The 24645-nt window shown below is 54.4% G+C and overlaps 2 protein-coding genes across 2 annotated transcripts in view; both read left to right on the forward strand.

Moving 5' to 3' along the window:
* The first annotated feature begins 11668 nt into the window (after nucleotides 1-11668).
* On the forward strand, nucleotides 11669-15287 carry SLC18A3 (solute carrier family 18 member A3). The gene has a single exon (XM_045523043.2). The coding sequence runs from the start codon at nucleotides 13301-13303 to the stop codon at nucleotides 14885-14887; it is 1587 nt and encodes a 528-aa protein (XP_045378999.2). The 5' UTR covers nucleotides 11669-13300; the 3' UTR covers nucleotides 14888-15287.
* Nucleotides 15288-16902: 1615 nt separating this feature from the next.
* Nucleotides 16903-24645, forward strand: part of CHAT (choline O-acetyltransferase) — a 52624-nt gene continuing 44881 nt past the window's right edge. Inside the window, exons 1-5 of the mRNA XM_074374473.1 lie at nucleotides 16903-17052; nucleotides 19215-19317; nucleotides 22001-22192; nucleotides 22865-22983; nucleotides 24447-24500. Of these exons, the coding sequence (XP_074230574.1) occupies nucleotides 19252-19317; nucleotides 22001-22192; nucleotides 22865-22983; nucleotides 24447-24500 (431 nt within the window). The 5' untranslated portion in view covers nucleotides 16903-17052; nucleotides 19215-19251. The remainder of the gene's footprint in view (nucleotides 17053-19214; nucleotides 19318-22000; nucleotides 22193-22864; nucleotides 22984-24446; nucleotides 24501-24645) is intronic.

Below are 24645 nucleotides of genomic sequence, written 5' to 3' on the forward strand. Positions count from 1 at the left end.
AGTTGATTATATATTCTGGAGATTAAGCGTTTGCCAGTTGCATCATTTGCAAATATTTTTTTCACATTCTGTAGGTTGTCTAAACCTGTTCTTTACTGATTTTTCCAAAATTCTGAGTCCAAGTCTCAATTCAGTTAACAGGATACAGAGGCCAGCTCTTTGGCAGTAGTGTGGCACTGCCATCCACCAAGATACTCCAGACCCCATCCTTCATCTCACCTGAGCCCTCAGCTGGGCCTTCAAAGTTCAGAGCAAGGCCAAACCCACTCTGTTAGGCGGCTTTCTCCCCACCCACCCCCACTGATAGCTGCACCCCACTTCTGATGCTGAAAGACTGATTAAAATAGAGGGCCTCCAAAGGGACTCGCTGTGTCCCCTGTTTCTCCATTCAGTCAAGGGCAGCACCCACTCATCCAGTTCCACAGGACTTGATGTCTGCATTACTCACAATTCTGGGAGCAGCTCCTTGCATGTCTCCAGGGGTTTCCATTCTGAATGAGCCTTTCAGAGACCTTCTGTGATCTTTCCCTCCGATGTGGCTTCTGGAGGACACGCCTTGCCCAGTGAGTGAAGCTGGAATGCACATCTCCCTTTCATTTGCTACATGTCTTGCATGGTCACCCAAACTGCAACTGGGGCAGGGAATGGCCCAGAGATCTCCCCTGCATTAGTATGCTGCTGAGGGGCAGAGGTGGGTAAGAGTCTTTCTCTGCCCCTAGTCCTCCCCCAAGAGCAGCAGAAGGATCAGACAGCAGGAGGCACCCCTATTCTTCCCCATCGTTGGCAGCATCCCCAGCTCCTCCCTTCAGTCCAGCTGAGCAGCCAGTGCTGGGCTTCCTGCTGGGGGGTGGGCAGGGGGATGGATGGAGTTGGGGCGGGGGCCAGCAGGAAGCTAGGAGGGCGTGGCCTCCAGGGAAATGCATGTGGCTGGCTTCTTCTCTCTTTCTAGCTGACATTCAACTCTGTACCCTCACCTTGTTTCCCTTTCCATGAGCCCTTCTAACTATTCCAGGGAAAGAAGATAGGCAGAAAATATAGTTTATAAACTGTGAATATGGGTTCACCCACACTGGAAAGAATAAAGAGGCCAGGGAGGGTAAAAAGTGCTGGGGTGCAATTTTAAGCAAGGTGGTCTGAGAAGGCTTCATTAACAAATGCAGATGGAAGGGAGATGAGAAAATGAGACGTGCAGATGGATTACTTTCCAGGCAGAGGGAAGAGCAGGTGCAAAGGACCTGAGGTGGGTGGAGCAGGCATGCGGAAGATCTGCTGAGTTGTGAAGGTGGGGTCTAGACCAGTGCCTGGAGGCCACCAAGAGGGCAGGACGCTGACATCTAATCATCAAAGGGCAGTAATTAGGCAAGATGGCAGAATTTCCCAATTAGCTAGTTAGTTTTTTAAGGTAACAACCCTGGGTGCCATCAAGGTAGAAAGAGACACCTTCACAGTTAATGACAATGGAACCAACATCGTGCTTTTAGAAAGCCATTGGGCTTTATGAATTAAGAAACACAAAAATGGCACTATGGTTTGGACAAGTCATTCCACATATGGGACTGTAGCCTTGAAAAAAATCCCATACATGGGGATCCTTATAGTTCTTCCTTCAATTAGCCATGAAAAGCCAGTTGGCTCCCCGGGGCCCTGGCACACTGCCTTCCCCCACCACCCCCCATCCCAGGGCTCTGCACTCCAGCGCCCCACCCCTACCCTGGCCCTGCTTTGCACCTAAAACATGTGCTTCAGGGAGTGACCTTGATCTCCTCCCCCCACTGCATTGGTTGGGGTGTGCCTACGCCACCCCCTCCTTCCCGTCACTAGAGGAAGAACAGAATCCCTTCTGAGCTCAGCAACTCTGCAGACTAAACACTCCACAAGGGAGGCTGGAACTCGCTCAATATCTGGGGTCAGACAAGAAGAACTTTCCAGGTCAGGCTGTCTGCTACCAAATGACATCTGAGAAGTTCAGTGAGGAAATGGCACTTGTCCACCTGTTGCTTACTCATTTCCAAGCCTGTGGACAGTCCACTCTGTGCCAGCCTGGCCAGGCATGGAGCCTGCCAATGGTCAAGCCCCCTGCTGGGGCCACACAGCCCAGAGGTGACAGGCATATTCCTTAAGAGGAGTGCACACATGTTGTCATCAAGAGTTCCTTTGAAACTAGCTTTAAATGGAGTTTAATTAATAGCCTCTTAATTACCCAGGAAAACAAGGCTCTGGTTAGTGTTCTTGATACTCAAAGCTGATCATTCTTTCAGTTGAGTCAGATGATCTTCCATCCCCAGCTGCCTGGTCCCCACATGCCTGGCTGTGAAGCCTCTGTGTCGCTGCCCAAGTCACCATCCAGGGCTCCAGGGCTATGTAGGGGGTTCCCCTCCCTCCCTCAGACAATCCTGAGTCAGGACTTCCTGTAGACCTTGACTCAAGTGGTCAGTATAGTCAGAGTTAGTGTCAGTCAGGAGTGTTCTGGGCCACCTGCTTATGCCTCAAGGGGCCAGTTCTTTCCATCAAGACATAAGCTTTTTCTCCAGAACCAGGATTTTGGGTGTTGGAATCCCCAACTGAGCAGCCTAGGATTTCTTCCTCTCAGGGCCCCGTCTTGCCACAGTGCAGACCCCCAAAGTTCTTCAGTTGTGTTTTAACATCTTTGTGCCTCGACAAGGAAAAGGATCAGAATTCCGCTCACTTTCCTCCCTACAAATGCATCCAAAAAAGAGCCACTTTTTATGCTACAATTACAGTGCCAGGTGCTGGGGACACAGAGGTGACCGGTCTGAGAGGATCACAGCCCATGTATGAGAAGCACTGGCTATAGTCAGGGCACAGTCTCGGGCAGGACCCGGAGCTCCCCAGTCCTGCCCACGGGTCTCCCAGCCCTGCCTTCTGCCTGCTCTGCCTGGCCTCATAGGAAGAGAGGACTGCGATACCCAACTCTTCAGCACCAGCTAACTGCCCCCTCACCCCTGGAGGGGCAAGAGCAGTGCTCGGGGCAGAGGCACCCACAGCCATAGCTCAACCCTGGAGGGGAGGGGAGCACACCAGCTCTTTTTCTCCTGCTGGCCACTTCCCAAGGGTGCGTAGGGAGCTGGGGGCCACCCCTGCAGCTGGCTCACTATGGTCTCCTGTCCTATCAGCATCTTGAGCCCTGATCAATCATCAAAGCCACATGTGTAGGGGTTGGGATCATGGGCTCTGGGGCCACCTACCTGGGTCCAAACCCTGGCTCTGTTGCTCCCTGGAGTGGATGACATCATCTCTCAGTGTATCAGATTTGTCACCTACACATGGGAGAGAATCATAGTACCAACATGATAAAGTTGCTGTGAGGAATAAGTGAGCCAGCCAAGCTTTTCAAGCTGTGGGTCGCCAACCATTTTTTGGTTACAAAACCATGTTAGTGGGTTGTGACCAGCATCTAACATAAATATAGTGGAAATGAGAGCGTCCATCACTTTGGAGGAGTCAGTACACACCTCTGTATGTGCGTGTGGCATCAACTGTCCCCAGATGTTTTTCTGACCGTGAGGCTCCATTGTGGGCTTGGGAGATGTTAGATGGATTAAACACAGGCCAGGGTAGGGGGGTTATATGCAATCAAAGCCTAGAATCCATCCTGTGGGAGATGTGTGCACACGGGCCAGGATGCTCCCTATGGTGAGTAACCTATTCTGCTGGGAAAGAAAACAGTGGGATGTGGCATGACAGGACCCAGGCATCCTAGACAGGCAGCCATTCATGTGTGGCAAGTAGTGCCAAGAGAAGCAGCATGGGGAGGAGCTGGAGTCACACGCCAAGGGCCTTGAAAGCCAAGGTTAGCTTTTGCTTGTATTGTTTGTTTTCTGAGGAGGAGGTAATTAGGTTTCTTCATTGATTTCCACTTGGATGAGGTGCCAGGGATTGAACTTGAGACCTCTTGGGTGCTGAGCATGCGCTCTACCACTTAAGCCATACCCGTCCCCCAAGGTTAGTGTTTGAACTTGACCTTAGGCAATGGGAATCAAAGCAGGATGATCAATTTAACAAGTATCTATTGAGTGCCTACTATGGGGAAGATTCACGTTGTCAAAAGTTGACTATGAGCAGTTTGGGGGGTCAGGAGCTGGCAACAATACTGAAGGCAGGGGGCTCTGCCACGAGGCTACTGCAGTAGCCCTAGCATGAGATAATAAGGACAGAGGTCAGAACAGCTGGGGAAGGAGGAGACAGGTATTTCCTCTGTACCTGGAGCCGGTGGTCTGACAACCATGACCCTGCACAAAAGTCAGGGGGACGGCAGGGCTTTGGAGACCACAAAGGGGTTCCACAAGCATGGAAGCCACATGGCCAAATGGACAAACCCATGGGCATGAGTCAGACAGCCCTTTGACCTTGGCACATTACTCAACCCTCTGCATAGCCAATTTATAAAATGGGACCCAGAAGAACACTTAGCTCACAGGGGTGTTAATGAGATTGAAAGCTAATAACGGTAAAAAGCCTTCCACTTGTCTGGGACAGGGCCAGGGATCACACTAGGACTACTTGCTGACCTTTCTTACATCATGGACACGCCTGGAGAAGGTGCTGGAAGGCAGGCTCGGAGAGGACCAGCTTCCAGCCACTCAGACCCAAGTCAGGGAAACTGGGCTGACTTCACAGCACTTCTGCCCTCTCCAGGGCAGACCCGTCTGTCCCTGATGACTTGGAGCCTTGGGGTGGCAAGCACAGCATACAGGCTTTGCAGGACTGGTCCTCTCACCCCGTAGGGGCTACTCTTTGCATCTCCACCATCTGCACCTAGGGTCCTTTTGAGAGGGATTCTGTTTTCAGAGGCTTTGAGACAGATGATCTTGAACCCGTAGCCCCCTTACCCAAGGGTAAGGGGGTTTCCCTGGTTCTCAGTGAAGATGAGAACTCACTACACACCCATTTGGAAAAATGCACTCCTACACAAGCATCTCCCTTGGATTTTCACTGAGCCCTTCTTTGTGCAGAAAGTGTGCTGGCGATACACTGATGTGGTCTGCAGGGGACATGCCCTCCCTCTGTGCTGGGCTCCAAGATTTCCCTGCCTCAAACTTACACTTTCCATGTCTGGCAATGGAGGGGACTCTGCTGATCAGTGTTCACTCTTCTGATAAGACAAGCCCCCAAAACCAGGAGAGATGGCTGGGCAGCCTTCATCAATCTTCTCGGTTTGCCCAACAGAGTCAACCCTGAATGTAAAATGCAGAGTTTCTCTTAAGTATCTTTTTGCCTACCCGACTGGTCAATCAGGGGAGCTCTTCAGCAAGGCTGCATTGTCAATGTGCCTTAGAGCAAACCTGCTTCCTGGCCCTACCTAGAGTATATCTGGGGCATTTTCCAGGACCTCTTTAGCTTTCCTCTAAGGGTCCCTCTATCCATTCCAGGCTCAACAGAATTTTGGCATCATGAGGAAGATTATCCTTTTAAAAAGTGATAAACAGGCACATTCTTCCACTGCACAGTCATCTACTGGGGGTGTTGTATACCAGGGCTGATGAGCACAAGCCAGCCACCTCAGACCATACTTGCGAGGACACACACTCTGGGAGAGGACACAGATACATGAACACATCCTCATGATACAGTGTGACAAATACAGGGATAGACCCATGGTACTGGCAGAAGGAAAGAAAAAGAATCAGTTTTATTTGGAAAGTGGGACAAAGAGGTTTGATTTTTTTTTTCATAAAAGATGAGTAGAAGTCATCTAGGCAGCCAGGGAGAGGTGTAATTAACAACAGCATCAACTGACTTCACAAGGAATCTCATTCCATTAATACCAAACCCTGTGAGGCATTATCAACGCACCCATTTTATAGATGTGTATGTAAGATTTGGCGAGGTTAAGTAATTTCTACAAGGTCAGAGAGTTAGCAGCTTATAGAGGAAAGACAACTTTGTACAGTTTTTTAAATGTTGGAACCCAGATCCAGAGCATTGAAGTAAATTTGCTTAAGGTTAGACACGTAGAAGGTGATGGAATCAGGAATCAAACCCAGGCATCATACTGAGACCACAGAGGTAGATGAATTACAGAGGACCTTTTATGTCAAGCTAAAGAATTTGGACTCTTTCCCATTGGTGATGAAGAGGCTCTGAAGGTTTTAATTGGTGTGGCAACTTCACATCCACTCTAGCTTATTCTGCCCAATAAGTATTGCCCATAAATTCTGGTAGTGAAGAAGTAACACTAGTTTTCAGCCACAATGGACATGCCTAGGGCAAAGATATCTTTATTTAATGATGTTATTCTATTAAACACTGATATGCAATTTAATGAGGATTACTACAACTCAGGAAGAAAAAGACAAACAATATAATAGAAAGATGGGGAATGAAGTAACATTCCCCAAGTAATTTACAGAAAGGAAATACAAATGGCCATTAAACATATGGAAAGGTACTCAGCCAATTAGAACAAGTCTATAATTAAAACAATAATGAATATTATTTTTCTCCCATCATAGTGACAAAAGGGAAAAAGAAAAGAGCAAGTGTTAGCAAGGGTGTTAAGACTTGTGTCTTCTGCTTTGTGGGGGTACATATTTATATAGCTACTTCGGAGGGCAATTTGGAAATTTCCTTTAAAACTTAAAAAGCACACAGATTGCTGGATATAGCAAGTTGTTAGTATATCTCCGGGGGAAGCACCTCCAACCAAGCACAAGGAGATGCATTGCAACATTGTCACACCTAAAAATTAGACGTAACCCAAATGTCCGTCGACCTGGGGAAATAGCTGCAAACACTAGGCTATGTTCATAAGGGAAAAATAGTATGCAGCTGCTAAGAAAATCATGCCACTTCTGTACAGACTGAAGTGGATACATTATTGAGTGGAAAAGGAGACAAGAAGCAGAATGTTACATATATAACAACATTTATATAAAAATATACTTATTTAAACATAGAGGCTGTTTATGTTATATTATATATGGGTTCATAGACATGTATGGAAAGGGTTTTGGGGAGGGCTTGGAAAATAAACATAAAAACAGTATTGGTGGTAGTATCAGAGAGTTAACAGAAGGGCCCAGGATTGGGAGGCAGAAGGAAACATTTGTAAGTTTGTTTTCTATGTCTATGAGTCTGTTTCTGTTTTGTAAATTACCAGGAGGAAAGGAGGTAGGGATAAATTGGGAGTTCAAGATTTGCAGATACTAGCTACTATGTGTAAAATAGATAAACATCAAGTTCATACTGTATATAGTACAGGGAATTATATTTAATATCTTGTAGTAAACTATAACGAAAAAGAATATGAAAATGAATATATGTATGTTTATATATGACTGAAGCATTATGCTGTACACCAGAAATTGACACAACATTGTAAACTGACAATACTTCAATTAAAAAAAAGATTAAAAAAACATATGCACTAATTTCTATGAGCAATCCCTGAACAATTTCTATTTATGTACTACTTATGTGATTAATTTTCATTTTAATAAATGTAGAATTGGATTTGAAAATCACTGACACATCAGCTCCTATGCAAAGTACAATGGCCAGTGCTCTGCAGAATGCGTAACGAGCAAAATCTCAATTATTAGACACCCAGGCACAGTTCTTGCCTTCAAGAAGCTCTCAGGCTGGTGAAGGGGAACAGGCCCAACACCACGTGGGATACAATCCTGAAGAAGAGTAGAAAATGCAGTGGGATTCGTGGTGGGGGAAGGACAGGTGATCCACACTACTTCAGGAATCAGGGAAGCATTTATGGCAACCAACAAGAGGCAAAGCTGGGCATGGGCCAAGAGAACCTCCAATTCAAAAGGACAGAGGTGGGAGCTCCTGTGGCCATTAGGGAAGGCAGGGATGACAGGGAGGTGGGGGCACATTGTGGAAAAACCACAAGACTGGGAGAAGAAGTTGGACTGTAGTCCCAGGCAGCAGGAGCCCCTGTGAGGTCTGTCAGCTCCTGGGAAGTTGCCTGAACTTTACAGAGAAAAGAAGTTTGGCATCCATGCAGAAGTGGATTGGCCAGGTCAGGAGGCAAGGGACAAGTTGAGCGGTAATTGATTGCACCTGTGTGGGGGAAGACTTGTGGTCTGAGCTGGGAGCAGGGGTGGTCTTGATGGAGGTGGGACATGAACCTGAGAAACTCACTGAATTGGGATGGGAAGTGAATGCAGGAAGCAGTGACAAGGGGATTTTGAGGCCGTGCTTCCACTCAGTGATTCACAGGAAGTGTCAGGAGTCAGAAGGGAAGCAGGTAGGGGCAGCTCCTTCTCTGGGATCTGTACAAAGGAGCTAGGAGTCTCACCCACAGTGCAGGATCCAGAGTCCCCTTCTTTTCCCATTGGAGCTCAGCTATGCTGTGCATAAGGCAGGTCTGGACCCCGAGGACTGACTAGCCAAGGGCAGGCAGGCAGGCAGTCACATAGTCCTTCTGGCTTCCAGCCACCAGACTCACAGGCTTCCAGGAAAGACTGACAGGGCTGCTCTGTTTCTTTGACTCTGAGAATATGTGGCTGGGGAAGCCTAAATTAATTAAATGATGCTGAGGCCCTGAGGCCCTCCAGAGGAGGCACACAGGGGAGCGGGTGGTGAGGGCAGGGTAAACTGTACTCCCATCCCCAGTATTGGAATCCAGAGAGGCTCATGAGCTTCATTGGAACTAAGCCGGCATTTAAGTGCTTTCTGGGAGACAAAGAAACAATAAATCAGGAGCAGGTGCCCCGCCCACACACTGCCACCACCAACATCAACCTGCTTCTCTACAGAAACATGGCTGTTTCATGTTTCTGGGACCAGATGTCTTTGTGAAGCAACAAACTGTAAGGCCCTGGAATTGACTCGGTCAATGACCTTCTTTAAAAAGAAGCCAGAATGAACTGATGCCTCCCTTCAAAGCACCTTCCCCCACACACTAATACCCCAAGACTTCCAACACATACACACACAAACACACACACACACACACACACACACACACACACACACACACACACACCAGACCTTGCCCAGGGACAAGGGCAAGATGGCCAACCTTTCACCCACTCCCCAAGCTCCCATATACCAGGACTCCTTGAGTCTCCATCAGGCTCCACCATGGCACTAGTCCAGCTTAGAAAGGACTTGTTCTAGCTGACTGAGGCCACAACTGTAACCAAGAGATAAAATGAGAAGAAAGATTGTCAGCCAGAAACTACCAGGCTGTCTCTATCCATATGAAGCAATAATAATCAAACTCCTACTAAGTGTGAGGCATTGAGCTAAGTATTTTCAAGTAAATGATCTCGTAATCTTCATTCATCCTGGAACAGGGCAGCATGGTGGCTGAGAGCTGGATGCTGGGGCTTGCCTATGATTTAATTCTATCTCCCACGGTTTGTGAGCTGACAATGGATAAATTACTATACCTTGGTGTCCTTACATGTAAAAAGGTATTAGAAATGTTGATAAGAGGATTAAATGAATTAATGTTTGTAAAGTGCTTAGAACAGCGCCTGGCACATTATAAGCATGTCTGGATGTCTTATAAATAAGTTCCTTCCTTTACTCATTCGACTTACATTGATTTCCAGATATGTACTCTGTAGTAACTGTTACTATATCTGGTTGAGAAAAGAGGCGGGGGGGGGTGAACGTTTCTATTTTCTCCAACAGGATTGAATGGGAAGTCCCCTTTTGCCTGTAAGTTATGCTCAGATAGAGACTCTCTGGAAAGGAATTTACCAAGAGTTCTGGTGGAGAGGAAGCCACAGGTGCAGGAAGATGGAGGGGCAGGGCCCTTGTGGGAGGCTTGTTGGCAAGCTGCAAAGCCGGCGCCAGCACCCTGGACAGCTCCCCGCAGGCCAGGGCCAGAACAGAGGTTGCTCATCCTGCCAAGGCTCAGGCCCTACTTTTTGCTGAGGCAAGGCATCCTGGCCTCCCTGCCAACTCCCCCACCCTAGTCCTTGGGGCTGCTGATGCACGGGTAGGGAGATGGAGGGTGAGGGAGTTTAGTGTCCTTGGGGCCTCCTTAAGGAGCTGGTCCAGGACCCTCTTCCTCCCATGGATCTTCATCTGCTCCTCTCCTTGGCACTGCCAGGGAGGGTGTGGTCACCTTGCAGAAAGAGAAGAGGCACAATGAGGCACAGGCATAAGGAAGCAGCATGAGGACCAGCAGACTGGTCCCATGGCCTGGGTTTAAATCCAGGCTCTATTGCTGGGATCTCAGGAAAGTGACCAGCTTCTCCATGCTCTATTTCCTCAACAGTAAGACAGGGGAAGTAGCACCTACACTGAACCAGGATTGGGTGAGGATTAAATAAAACAGCACACACAATGTCCCTGGAACAGAGACATGATTATTAATGTGCCTGTTTCCTGCCATAGGGGAATGAAAGACTGGAGAGTTAGGCAGGAGCCCAGAGATAACTTGTCTTCATGCTCAGAAACAGCCATGAATTCTGTGGGCCAGAGGGATGGGAGAAGGAAACTGCATCTTGAAGGCCCTGGGAGAGTTTCTCTTCTCTAAGATTCCACTGTTCTTCAACCACGAGACAGAAAACTTCTGCCTTAAACCCCAACCGCCCTTTTTAAAATCAGATAAGGCAAACAATGCAAGCATAAGTAATAATTGCTCAGCAGGCTGGTAGACTGTCCCTTTAAAAGTCTTATAATGGGAGAAACAGAAGGGGCCAGAGGTCTCAAACTCAAATGACCAGAGAATGAGGCAGGTGACATAAGTTTGTGAAGCCAGATAGAGATAGACTGCGATGAGCAGGAGGGGGTGTGTACTGACCAAAGGCCTTCAAATAAAATTTAAAACAACTCTTTCACCCAACGGAACCCTTCTATGGCACCCATTTTCCCCTGACGGCTGCAGCCAGTGCACTCTCCCCTAAGCCCTTAATTAACAGAGGCCAAGACTGGAGCCCAGAGAGAGGTTGTGACCTGCCCAAGGTCATCCGGAGGCAGGACTATCTCCATACTGGAGCTCTTTCCCTCCCTCAGACAGAGGACAGTTTGGTCACTGCAGAGCAGGTGCTCACAGCTCCTTAAGTGCAAAAGTTTCTTCTCCTTCCCTGGGGTGCCTGAGTGGGAGGAGAGATTGGGCAGTAGGTGGCAAGGCTGCTGCCCCTCACCTTGGCATCCTGGTCTCCATCACCTCATCCCACAGCTCTCTCAGGGAGAGAAGCCAGCTTTCCAATGCCCTCTGGGCAGCCTACCAGCCAGGGCAAAGCCTGGAATCACAATGCCTGCCTAGCCAGAGGGATTAACCAGGAAGCCAGGGAACCCCTAAAACTTTTATCTGCCCTTCACAAGTCTCACAACTGTAAAATGAAGATAAAACAACACATTTTACAGATGATAACAATAACCGCAGTAAGCACTCAACATTGCTTTTACTATGTGCCAGCCATCCTAAGCGGTAGGTAATATTATCCCATTTTACAGATAAAGAAACAGAGATGGAGAGGCAAAGTGATTCCCCTCAAGCATCTTAACTAGTAAGTGGCAGAGCTGAGTAGCCATCTCAGTTCTCTGTGTCTCTGAGCTCAGATTCTTCGCCCTGCATCGCGATGCCTCCTTGGGGTGGGGAGCACCGTAAGGAAAGAAGCCAGATCCAATGCTAGTTTGCCTTTGAGGCCAGAAGGATGGGAAGAATCCTCTCTGACTCTAGAAGAGAGAAGCAAACTGTGTTCTCAACAGCACAAGTCTTCCAGCCTCCACTGCCTCAGAGTCTCTATCCAGCCAGTCTGCAGATCAGAACACGGACTCGATGTGCCATCCAGGGTCAACGCTGGAGACGCATCAGGCCCAGCGCACAGCCAGGGTGGCTCACTTTGTCTGCTGAGAACCGGGTGTCTCAGCGGTCGTGGCGCTCTTAAGGTGAGCCCCTTTGAGCCTCTGATGTGAGGAAAGCTGCTGGATCCTGCCCAGAAAGTGGTCGCGGCGCCCACACGGGATCTCTTAAGCTCCTGGAGTAGACTCCGGAGCTGGGATCTAGTGGTACGTCACTCCCAGAGCCCACCCGGGACTTGGAGGCAGCTCTGGAGATTGGAGGGGCGGGAGTGGGAAGGAGGCGGGACCTCGCGGAGCCGAGGCAGGGCTTGGTGTAGTGCGAAGAGGACCCGGGAGGAGTTAGAGTCGGGAAGGCGTGAGGAGGAGGGAAGGGAGAAGAGGCGGAGCTGGGGGACCCGGACAGTTAAAACGGAAAGGGGGAGTACCGGTTAGGAGAGGTTGGTGAGGAATGCGGGAAAGTGGGCGGGGCAGGGCTGATATTCGGGGGCCCTGGGTAGTGACGAGGCGAGTTCTTCTCCTCAATCCCCAGATGCTCAGAGGCAGGAATTCTCTGCTGTGACACTCTCCCCAAGGGCTGGTCTGTCGGAACCCGGTCCAGCAGCCTCTGCGCCTCCCCCCTTCCTTCCCCGGCGTGGAAGGGGCCAGGGGGCGGGGCCAGAGAAAAGGTTGGGGGATCCGTCCTCGGCGCCCCTCCAGTCACAGCCCCATATTCCAGCTGCGAGAACAGATGGACGCAGCCGCGGCTCACCTCGGGGACTCCTTGCCCGCTGTGCGCCGAGATCCAGGCTGAGTCGGAGATCTGGAGCCCCCAGCACCCACCTCTCCCTGCGGGGCCAGGGGAAGCGACCGCTGTGCGCCCCCTTCCGCGGGGAGAAGAGCGGGCGCGGATCCCACGAGTCCTAGAACTGCGGGGGCAGAGAGACCGCTTGTCGCGTGGCGCACCCAACCTCAGGGGCTTGGCCAGGACTCTTTCCGCACCAAGACCCCTTCCTGGGGCTTCCAGCCGTGGCGCATCTGGGGAGGGGACCCCCCTCCCGGCAGCGCCCCGCCCCCAGCCCCCGCCCCGCCGACGTCGCATTAGCATGAGCGACGCAAGTGGCCCGGGCACCACTCGCGGGCCGAGACTCGCCGCGTCACAGCCCCGAGTGTAAAGGAAAAAAAGAGTAGGCGGCGGAGGAGGAGGCAAGAGCCGACGCGAGGGGAGGGGAGAGCGGCGGGGCGAGCGAGCCGGCGGGCGGGCGGCAGCAGCATGCCCCTCGGCCCGTGCGGGCGGCCTCTCAGCGCTGCGGGGGCGGCTCCGGGCGCGCCTCGGCCGCAGCGCTCTCAGTCTCAGGCCCCGGCCCCTCTGCACGCCCGGCTTTCCTGACCGCCCCTGAGCCGAGAGGCGGCGGGTTCGGAGCTCGGCTCCGTACAGCGGCGGCGCCTCGCCGGACAAGGTCCTTGCCTTTCTCCGGGCACAGGGTCCCCCGAAGTTCCGCGCCCTCGTCCCTGGATTGCAGGGCGCCCGCGCCGGCCCCGGCCCAAGAGTCCTCGGAAGAGCGGCCGGGTGGGGGCAATGGAACCAGCTGCGCCTACCCGCCAGGCCCCGGCCGCAGCCAGCAAGCTGTCGGAGGCGGTGGGCGCGGCGCTGCAAGATCCCCGGCGGCAGCGGCGCCTGGTGCTGGTCATCGTGTGCGTGGCGCTATTCCTGGACAACATGCTGTACATGGTCATCGTGCCCATCGTGCCCTACTACATGCGAGCTGCCAGCGAGATGCCCACCCCGACCTCCAAAATATCTGTGCCCAACCTGCCGACGCCTATTCCGGCCAATGCCAGTACCAGCACGGTCAATTCCTCAGAGTCCTCGACGGGCGGGATGCCGACCGGGTCTGCGGAGCAGCACCACTACCCCGCGGACAGCGAGGACGTGAAGATCGGGGTACTGTTTGCCTCCAAGGCTATCCTGCAGCTGCTGGTGAACCCCCTGAGCGGGACCTTCATCGACCGCATGAGCTATGACTTGCCGCTGCTTATGGGCCTGGGCGTACTGTTCGCCTCTACAGTGATGTTTGCCTTCGCAGAGGGCTACGCGATGCTCTTCGCCGCGCGCAGCCTGCAGGGTCTCGGCTCTGCCTTCGCGGATACGTCCAGCATTGCCATGATCGCTGACAAGTATCCTGAGGAGCCTGAGCGCAGTCGCGCGCTAGGCTGGGCGCTGGCCTTCATCAGCTTCGGAAGTCTAGTGGCGCCGCCCTTCGGGGGGTTCCTTCACGAGTTCGCGGGCAAGACCGCGCCCTTCCTGGTGCTCGCCATCGTTTCCCTGCTCGACGCCCTGTTGCTGCTGGCGGTAGCCAAGCCCTTCTCGGCTGCGGCGCGGGCGCGGGCCAACCTGCCGGTGGGCACGCCCATCCACCGTCTCATGCTGGACCCTTACATCGCCGTGGTGGCAGGGGCGCTTACCACCTGCAACATTCCCCTCGCCTTCCTCGAGCCCACCATCGCCACGTGGATGAAGCACACGATGGCTGCATCCGAGTGGGAGACCGGCCTGGCCTGGTTGCCGGCCTTCGTGCCGCACGTGCTAGGCGTCTACCTCACAGTGCGACTGGCGGCGCGCTACCCTCACCTGCAGTGGTTGTATGGCGCGTTCGGTCTGGCAGTAATCGGTGCCAGCTCGTGCTTGGTGCCTGCCTGCCGCTCCTTCGCACCACTAGTGGTCTCCCTCTGCGGCCTCTGCTTCGGTATTGCGCTGGTGGACACGGCGCTGCTGCCCACGCTCGCCTTTCTTGTGGACGTGCGCCACGTCTCGGTCTATGGTAGTGTCTACGCCATCGCCGACATATCCTACTGCGTGGCCTATGCTCTCGGGCCCATAGTGGCGGGCCACATTGTGCACTCGTTTGGCTTTGTGCAGCTTAGCCTTGGCATGGGCCTGGTCAATCTGCTCTACGCACCCGTCCTACTGCTGCTGCGCAACGTGGGCCTCTTGAAGCGCTCCCGCTCAGAGCGCGATGTGCTGCTGGATGAGCCGCCGCAGGGTCTGTACGATGCTGTGCGCCTGCGTGAGCGCCCTGTGTCCGACTGGGACCGCGAGCCTCGCAGCCCACCTGGCCCCTTTGACGAGTGCGAGGACGGCTACGACTACTACACTCGCAGCTAGCATCCCCGCTCCTCCTCCTGGCCACCCACACCCTCCCCACTCTACCCCCACTCCCGGGTCAGGGTGGCTGCACTGTGAGCACACTGGCCACCTCAGGCTCAGGGCCCGCCCCCTCCAGCGAGTACCCCAGCCCCTCCTTTGTCTTTATTTCCCTTGCCTGGGTCCCTTGTCTATGACCCTTTCTGTGTCCCCCTCTCTCTCGTCCACTGGGGCGTAGAGCACTGAGGTGCGTGAATTGATGTACTTCTGGCAGAGATGAAGAGAAGCGCCGGCGGTCTCCTTGGGGCTCCTCCGTGTAGACCTGTGCCTCTGTCTGTCCTTCCTTCCGTTCCTCCTAGTGCCAACTTGGCCCGCTGCACCGCGGTGCCTCGGGCCGAATCAATAAACCATATCTGTACGAGACCGAGTTTCTTTACTAATGGGAGTGGGAGACTGGGCAAGGGGCCAGGGCAGAAGGGAGGGTGAGCTGAGTCTAACCTCAATCCAGGTCTCAGTCCAGCGGGCATTCGGAAAGCCTGTGGCTTTTTTGCTACCTGGAAAAGGAGATACGAAAGAAGCAAACCCAACAAAGGCTCTCACCCTGGAACACCCTGGTGCACACGCCCTCAGCCCGCGCCAGTCCCTTCCCGACCCTAGGCGCAGCGCAGCGCCCTAGGGCGCCGCCCGGGGGAGCCTGAGTACCCGCTCCCTCTGGGTGCGTCGGCCCCGCCCCTGGAGGACACGCCCTGAATCAGCCACAGAGCTCCCCGGGCTTCCCTTAGAGCAGCTTGCCCCATCCAGGCTCCGAAAGGAATAGAGGCCGAGCCGTTACGAGCAGCGGAAGAAAAACCGCCCCATCTTTAAGGGCCCGATTTCTGGAAACGCGCGTGTATGATTGTGTGTGTTTGTTAGAGAGCTAGGCTCTATCCTACACGGAGTGGGGGAAACAGTTGTCAGTGTGTCCACTGTGTCCCGGCTGTGGGGGGCTTGAGTCGGAGCTGGAGAGGGTGCAAGGGTGGGAGCTTCTACCAACCCCCCGCACACACACACACACACACACACACCGGGTCCTGAGTGGAAGCAGCCACCCAGGGCTGTCAAAGAAGTCTCTCTACCTTGAGTGCGGGTCCCCAGAGTCGCAGACCGGCGTTTGTGAGCCACTCCCAGTCCTGCAGCCTGCGGGCCTCGTGAAGGCTACAGCGTTCTCTGATTCTGGCATGGAGAGGCCGCTGTGTTGGGGTATGCCTGTGTATTAGACAACGCCTGTGCGGGGTCTGCGCTGCTGGTGTGTGCACGTCTGTTCTCGATCTGCGTGTCAGGCTGAGTGTGTGTTTGTCTGGGCAGAGTCTGTCTTTGTGGGTCTGTCTGTGTGTGTCCCCGTGGAAGGATCTGTATGGGGGAGGGGATGGGACTACTTTGTCTGGGAGGAGTGTCTGCCTCTGGCTGCATGTCTCTAAGCATCCCCAGGTCTGTATCTGGCATATTCCCCATAGTGCCGGCTGGGATAAGTGGGAATAGAAAAGAAGGACCTGCAGTCATCAACAAACAGGTGGTTGTTGTTGTTGTTGTTGTTGTTGTTGTTGTTGTTGTTTTGAAAGGAGTTGTAGTGGGATTGGAGCCTGCCCTAGACGGTGGGGGAGTTCACAGATTTACTCAGACCCAACCCTCCCCAGAGTTCTACAGATGCAGCCACAGCTAGAATAAAAGGGTTGGGGGAGCGCTGGGACTGAGGAGGCTGGGCTGTGGGTGATGGGCACGGGTGCGGCCGAGTTCTGCACCCCTCTCTGGGGGCCTGGATTCCGCTGCCTTTGCAAGAGCTCGACCGGGAAACCGTCAGAGCAGGGAATGGGGGGATCCCGGAAGGCGGCCGGGTGGGGAGCGCAGGGATAGAGGATGGAGAGGGAGAGAGGTAGGGGTGGGGCTGGGAGAGGCAGGAAAAGGGAGAAAGGGGAGGGAGGAAGAGCCGGAGGAGGGAAGGGAGGGGACTGGCGCGGCGGGCTCGCTCGCAGCCAGTCGCGAAGCCGCGGGGACCCGGCGACGTCGGAGACTCCACCGCGGACAGAGGCGGCAGCCCCCACCCCCGCACTGCTGACGCGCCCCCGAATCCCTTCTGGCTTGCATTCCAGCCCCTCGTCCTGCCTGGTGCGGTGCAGCGGCGGCAGTGGCAGCAGAGCCTGGGAGAGCAGGTGAGAAGGGCTGGGCTGGCGAGCGCAGCGCGGGGAGCGGATCTCGGGAGCGGTGGGCAGCCGAGGGAGGCTCCATCCAGGGACCGCGCCGGCATCGAGACGCCCCAGCAGCCGCGGGGTCCTCCGAGTCCTGAACGGCAGCGGCCGTCGGGGCACAGCCAGGAGAGCGCGGGATTCCGCGGCTCTGGCGTTTCCCCACCCAGGGTAGGGGCAGGGGAACCGAGAGCTGGACGATGAGAAACTGGGGGGAAAGGGCTTGGACAGGCTTGACCGTCAGGGCTCCGCGGCTCCACCTGCGTGTCCACACTGCTTCTGGACCCCCATCTGCGAAGTGCCAAGGTCTGCGCGTTCTGTGCCGTTGGAGGGTCCGCAGGTCTCACCCTGCCCGCCATGAAGTGCAAGCGCACACCCGCTTCTCTTCGACTCTCTCCGAGGAGCGAGGTGGGGAGAGGGGGCGGGCGTGCGTGGCAAGTATAAGCCGGGTAGCAGGGAGTCTCTGGGGTGCGGGGACAGCCGGTGGTGTGGGAGCTGAGCTGGGCTTGTGCCTTCAGGGCTGCGCAGAGACCCCTCCAGGCAGCCTGGCGGGCGGGAGCATGGATTGGGGGCACCCACTGACACAGAAAGATACATACATACACTCTTGGTGCCAGTCCAAGGGCCAAGGAGGAAGTGCCGCTGGCTGCTGGGACCAGGCCCTCCCCTTTGGCACACACAGAACCATCCTACTTCCATCTCCCGTGCCTCTCCAAGATGTGGGGTCTCAGGCTTGACTAGCATCTTCCTGCTATGGCGCTGGCCAGGGCCAGAGCAAGAGGAGGCACTGGCTGCGCTGTCTTAAAGCTTTGCCAACTTGACCTTGCCTTAATCACCCCCTCAGAACTCGGTAACACTGAGGTCACTTTTGCAGTGGATAGGGGCAGCCCCTGTGCTGCACTGGCACTGATGGGTCTGGGGACCACCTAGTCCCCAGTGCTGTGCCGAGGTGCCAGTGCAGACTCCACATTCTCTACCCAGTGCAGCCAGGTGATCCCCAGGCTCCTCCACCCCTGGGCTGGGTTTATCTTTCTGGATGCTCTGTGTTTGGATCAACTGTGCCTTGCACCCAGTGCCCCGCCCCCACCCCCTGCTCCACACTGTGCCTACCTGGGGGTGGGGGTGTGGTGGCAGTGATGGAATGGGCTAAGCCTCAGCTTTAGGCTCTTGGAAGACAGTAGGGGATGGACGACTGGAAACGACAGGGGTGTGTGTATGCTTCTGCAAGCTTATGCTTAGGGGATCTCTGAGGGTAGAGGTTGGGCCCCACCAGGCTTAAAATCTGGCTTTTGCCCCTCTTTGGTCTGGCTCACTTCTACTGCATCTTCAAAATTAATCCACCTCTCTCCAGGCCTGTTCAGACGGCCACTAGGGACTAAGCTGCCCGGCTTCCCTGTATGACCCACCTCAGCATTCCCATGCCACCCACACTGGGAACCTATAGACCAGAAACAGCCTAAGTTGCAGCCCAGCCAGCAGGGTCCTCCCTGCCTTGGCCAAGGGTCAGCCTCTAATCAGCTCAGAATGCCTCCTGGAGCCCAGAGCCTTAGAGGACCTTGTATTCATTCATGCACACATGCATTCCTTGTACTCGGCTACCCAACACTGATTTTACTCCACACCAGGTGCAGGGCTAGGGCCCAGAGGTGATGCGATGAACAGGACAGGTGTTGTCTTGCCCTGGAGAAGCTCACAGTCTAGTGGGAAAGAGATTTTTAATCTGCAAAGCATATATCTATCGGGTCCTTGGCAGGAGCAAGGCAAGTGCTCTGCCAATGACCCCTCGTGGGTTTGGAGTGAACCAGCCTAGCCCTGCTCCCTCCCATGCGGCTCTGAGGTAGTCAGCTGAGCCTGGATGACAGCAGTCTTGTGGGGCAGGTGCCAGTTGGATGCTCACTTCAGGCCCTACGCTCTACTGTCTGGAGGCTCGGAGAGGATGCTGTGGTCAGGGGGACGGGTCTGGAGGTCAGGGGATTGGGGCCAGGCCTCCAAGGAGGCCTGTGAACACTACTGTCCAGCTCTGGCCTCCTCACAGGACATGGGGAGGGTGTCAGGCTGTGGGAGCTGAAGGGTCCATGGCAGGTCTATGTGGTTGTTGTGTTGATACCTCTCTGCTTCTTGGTCCCCAGGTCTGCACCTCTGTTTCCCCGATTGGGAGTCACCAAGATGCCCATTCTGGAGAAAATCCCCCCTAAGATGGCAGCAAAAAGTCCCAGCAGCGAGGAGGCGCCTGTGAGTGAGTTTTAGAGCCCTCTCTCTCATTCCAGCTCTCCCCACTCACAAGCCTTTGCTTCCAGAGCAGTCCTGAGTGGGACTGGCCTCCAGTCCTTGAGTGCCCCCCAGCCCTGCACTGTCCTGGGCAAGAGGCCCATGCTGCAGCCCTGACCAGAGTTAGCTGAGGAGCCTGGGAGGGCCTGGAGGGGCTGGGAGTGGCTTCAGGGGGTACCGAGGGAAAGCTGATAGCCCCCAAGGCCAGGGAGAGCCCTTCGCCTGGGCCAGGTAGTCTCTCTTTTCTCCCAGGGCCTCGTCATCTCCAAGTTCCACTTCTAATGGCTTGAAGCCAGTGGAGTTGCCTGAGGATGAGGCTGAATTCCCTCCTTTAAGTCACACACCAGCCCCAGCCACTGTCAGCCCTGGGGTCTTAGGCACCACCTTCCCTACTGGTTTGAGTCAATGTCGCCCTCCCCGGGCAGGCATCCTCCCTCCCAACCTTGCCTTGCCTTCCAGAGTCATAGAGTGACAGTTCTGGTCTCTGTTTTGTTTCACACATCGGTCCCTCTGCCACACTTGTCTTCTTGACACTTCCTTACCCCGACCCCCCACCCTAGGGCTTCACTGGAAATCCTGATCAGAACTTTCTGGCTTCTCTCAGGAAGTTGCTTCCCACATTGTCTGTACAAACACCTGACAAACACTGTTGATGCCTCTGGTCCACAGCATGTCCCTCCCTTTGGACTGTGGCTGCCTTGAGAGCAGGCTCTGTCTCTCCATTGTCCCTGAATCCAGCCCACATGAACTTCCCAGAGATGTTTATTGACCTGAGATCCCAGGGCCCAAAGACCCTCATTTGTACGAGTCCCTGCCTCTCTACCTGAGCAAGGGCCAGAAGCCCATGCAAGTGTGGGAAGAGCCCCGAGGGGTGGAGCCATCTGAGCAGAGATTTCCTGTCTCACTCCTTACCATCTCTGATTCCCAGTGGCCCAGGCTGAGTCACTGTCAGAGCTCTGAAGAAGGATGGCCTGTTTCCAGCAGGAGCTCCAGCCAGACCTGCTGGCACTCTTGGCCAGGCCACCCGCTGGGCTGGGCTGGGCTTTCTGTAGGTGTTTGCCCACTCACCCACCACACCGACCTCCAGACCCCAAGAGAAGGAAGAGGGAACGAGAGGGGCTGGGAGGGGAGGCTGGACCCGACTCTCTGGAGGTGGACTGGGCAACCTGCGATGCCGCCCAGACCCCTCCTCAAGTGTTCCCCAGGGCAGGAGCAGCCCAGAGTTGGCACTGACACTCTCCCCCCTCCCTTTAGGACAGTGATCTCTAGAGACAGGCTCAGACAGGCGGAGGAACCCATTCAGTCATCAGTGCAAGCTCCAGTGCTCGCTCACTCACGGTCCGCTTGCCCAAGGCTTCCAGGGGTGGAAGGGTTCGCTCCCGTTCCTACCGCAGCAGGAGCAGAGCATGGGCAAGCTTTCAATGGATTCCTTCACTCCATAGCCCAGCCAAGGTGGAAATTCACTGCCCCCAACACCTTACAGGGGAGAAACCCCTGGAAGAAGGCTGCCCGCTGTCCCTATCTGCACACTTTGTAAAGTTTCGGCAACAATATGAGAACTTCTACTTTCTGACTGTGACCAGCTAAGTGGGATGGAAAAGGGAGCAAGGGAGAGAAAGAAAGAGCAAGAGGGAGGAAGACCGATTTCAGGTCTCAGCTCTGCCATCGAATGGCTGGATGACCTTGGACTCTTCTCTCCACTCTCTGGTCCTCAGTTTCCTCATCTGAAAATGGGACAGAAATAACATTGAGATCCCTGGCTGACAGATCAGGTTAAGTGGGGACTTCTATTCAGACTCTCAAGACATTTTGGGGGCCCCCAGGTATTATGGGTTTTCTCTTAGGAATCACTCTGGAGGGCTGAGGACAGTAACAGCATAATAACAATTTACGATGTGCCTATTTGGGGCCAGTTGTTTCGCTTATTTCATTCTCTCTGCATCCGTCTCAGGTAGGAATTGTTATTTATGGCCTAAGGAGGAGGAAGCTGAGACTCGGAGAGATTAAGAGGGGAAGAGCTTCAACTGCACTCCACCTTCCCAGGGAAGATCACGCAGAATTCTGGTCATTAGGGCCAAGCTACGAACTATACCTCCCACCATCTTTCACTTGAATCTCTCCATTCGAGGCACACCCTTTGGGTCCAGAGATCAGCTGGATTGTGGAACCCCAGTGGGGAACAATTCCTAAATTAAGAATGACCAGTATCAGTAACAGGACAATTTCATCTCAGGCTCATTCTTTATGGGTTATAAGCACTTGAACATCCATGATCTCTTTGATTTTATGAAAGGTAGAGGGTATTACCTCGGTTTTACTGGAGAGGAAACTGAGGCACAGAGGTGGGGGTGATTTGCTCAAGATCACACAGATGGTCAGCAGCAGGGTCAGGGCATGAACGCAGGTCTACATGGGGTCGATATCAAGGTCTTTTCCTGCTTCCTAGAAGCAGGGCTAGGGAGTGAGAGAAAGCAAATGGGAGCTTCCTAAGATCGCGATTCTGCTGAGCTGAATCCTGAAAACAGATGAGTCCCAGGATGGTGAACAAGGATGGGGTAGATGGAGATGGGAACTGGGGATCAATCAGAGGATGGGCATGGACCACACAAAAGGATAGGCACAAGAGCCTGAGAACCTTCTCTTCCAGGGGCTGCCCAAACTCCCAGTGCCCCCGCTGCAGCAGACCCTGGCCACTTACCTGCGGTGTATGCAACACCTGGTATCTGAGGAGCAATTCAGAAGGAGCCAGGCCATCGTGCAGCAGTTTGGGGCCCCTGGTGGCCTCGGTGAGACCTTGCAGCAGAAGCTCTTGGAGCGGCAGGAGAAGACGGCCAACTGGGTAAGAGTTGCCTGGAAGGGGCAGACGAGGAAGCCATGGGACAGGAGGCGGAAAGCAGACATGGAGACAGAGGGATGTGGATGAGGGACAGATTGGTGACAGAGATGGGGCAGATGAAGAGACAGGCCTGGGGGAGAGACAGAGGGATAGCAAGGGGCAAGGGTGAGGGACAGACAAGATTGAGGTGGAGATGGGAATGGGGACAGAGAGGGGACAGATGGAGATAGAGATAGGATGGTGGGGAGAGGCAGGGTACAGAGATGGAGGACAGATGTGGGACAGGGAAGGGACAACAGAGGATGAGCTGAGGTCAGAGCAGAGAGTAGTGAAAGGCAGGAATGGGACACTCATAAGGACAGGTAAGGGGGTACGGATGGAGCCCCAAACAACCAGGGTGAAAACTGGATGGAAGAAAGGAGATAGTCCGGGGCAAAGTCAAAGGGCAGGCATGGTGGGTTTGGGGAGCACACAGACTCTAGCACATAACTGGGGCTCAGTGCATGTTTGTGGAATGAATGAATGAATAAATGAATAAAAGAAAGCGTGATCCAGTTAAGGATCCCTCAGGGCTGCCAGATTGGGACTGGTGTCCTCCACAGGCAGGGCGCCCTTGTTTGCAACGGTGTGTGTGGCCATCAGGGGTGATGGAGCCCTACCCCCGCTCCCTGGCAGGTATCAGAGTACTGGCTGAATGACATGTACCTTAATAACCGCCTGGCCCTGCCTGTCAACTCCAGCCCGGCTGTGATCTTTGCACAGCAGCACTTCCAAGACACCAATGACCAGCTAAGGTGAGGCCACCGTGCTCCTGGGGGCATAGCTTGGGAGTCTGCCTGGAGGAGGGGGTTTGGCCCCAGCATCAGGAAGGAAAGGCCAAATCTCATGCCTTGGCTGAGCTTTCTGAGAACAAATGGCCCTGAGACAGTGGCCATCCAGGCCATGGGGATGGGAAGGAGGTTGGGCCAGGTCCTCAGAATTTAATTACTTAGGGTGGGGTGGGCACTACTGGAGGTCATAGGGCGGACCCCCCTCCCCGTGTCCCCATGGCAGTCTGGACCTGGTTGAGGGCCCCAGGAGGAAACCTGTACCCTCTCATCCTGCCAATCCTCGAGGCTGGGGCTGGTTACGGGGACACACTGCCCCAGGCCATGTCAGAGAGCCCCAGCTCCAAACAGAGGCTTTGAGGGGGTGGAAATGGTTCCTTCCCGCCAGCCAGCCGCTGCCAGTGTCTCTGCCATCTGCTGCAATTTCAGAGCTCACTGAGCTGCTGGAACTGCCTCTGGGCCCACCGATGATGATGGAGGGGCCAGTTATGTAGGGGTGGAGCAGGGAGGAAGGGTCTCCCTGCCGGAGTCTCTCAGAGCCAAACCCAGGTCTCTGGCCTCAAGATCCGGATGTGGCACAGTGTGGGGACAGTTCAGAGCCAGTTAAAAAACAAGAGGCGGGGCTCACCTCAGCCTCTGGGCAGGGCTCAGTGATGCCGGAAACCACCCCCACCCAATCCCCTCCTTCCTCACCAAGCCCAGCCAAGACCCCCAGCTGGCTGGGGGCAGTCTTCCCCCTTCCCCTGTAGCCTGGGCCTTCCCTGGGCAGAAGGAAGTGTGCAGATGGATGAACGAGCTCTGAGGACAGTTCTCAAAATTGCATCGAAGGGGGGAGTCCTCCTCCTGATGCGATTAAGCCGGGCTCATCATCCACAGGCAGTTAAGATGACAAGATCCCGAGGCACGGGTCTCCCCTCTAACACCTGATTTCCTTTGCATTAGCATCAGGGGGACCAAATGACTGACTTGTCCCAGGGGATTGAATTCCCTAGAACCCCGGAGGTCCTGGCCCAGTCCAGCCCAGCCCCAGCACCAGGCCTTTCCCGGAAGAACCCCACCCCTGACCGTCTAGCCCTTTCCTGCCTGCTCTGTGGCCTCTCCTGGCTTCCTCCTCCTCCTCCTTTTCATCCACCTTCTAGGTTCCTTTTCTCCCCCAAGTTCTCTCCTCTGGACCATTTTTATCCCAAGCTTTTCGAAGCTGACAGCGTTGGGGGGGGGGGGGGGCAGCAGGAATTCCATCTGATTAGCGCATCACCAAGGCCAGGCGGCTGGGGTAGTGGGCAGGGCATGAGTTTGGGAGAGCCCGGGAGAGGAGGTGGGAGGGAGAGGGAGAGGGAAGGGGAGAGAGAAGAAGAGAGAAGGAAGGAAGGAAGAAGGGAGGGAGCCTGGGCCCCGGAGAGAAGAAACTAAGGTCTCATCTCTCTCTGCAGGTTTGCAGCCAATCTCATCTCCGGTGTGCTCAGCTACAAGGCCCTTCTGGACAGGTAAGCTTGGGCCCAGCCTGGGACGGGTTGTGCCCTGTTCTAGCACAGTCTGTTGATTCATCCGACTCCCCACCACACTAGACAAGGAGCTTCCAGAGGGCAAGGACCTTGTCCTTCTCCAGCTCTGTGTGGCAGAGCCAACAAC

Source organism: Camelus bactrianus, chromosome 11, assembly GCF_048773025.1.
Source record: "Camelus bactrianus isolate YW-2024 breed Bactrian camel chromosome 11, ASM4877302v1, whole genome shotgun sequence".
NCBI lineage: Eukaryota > Metazoa > Chordata > Mammalia > Artiodactyla > Camelidae > Camelus > Camelus bactrianus.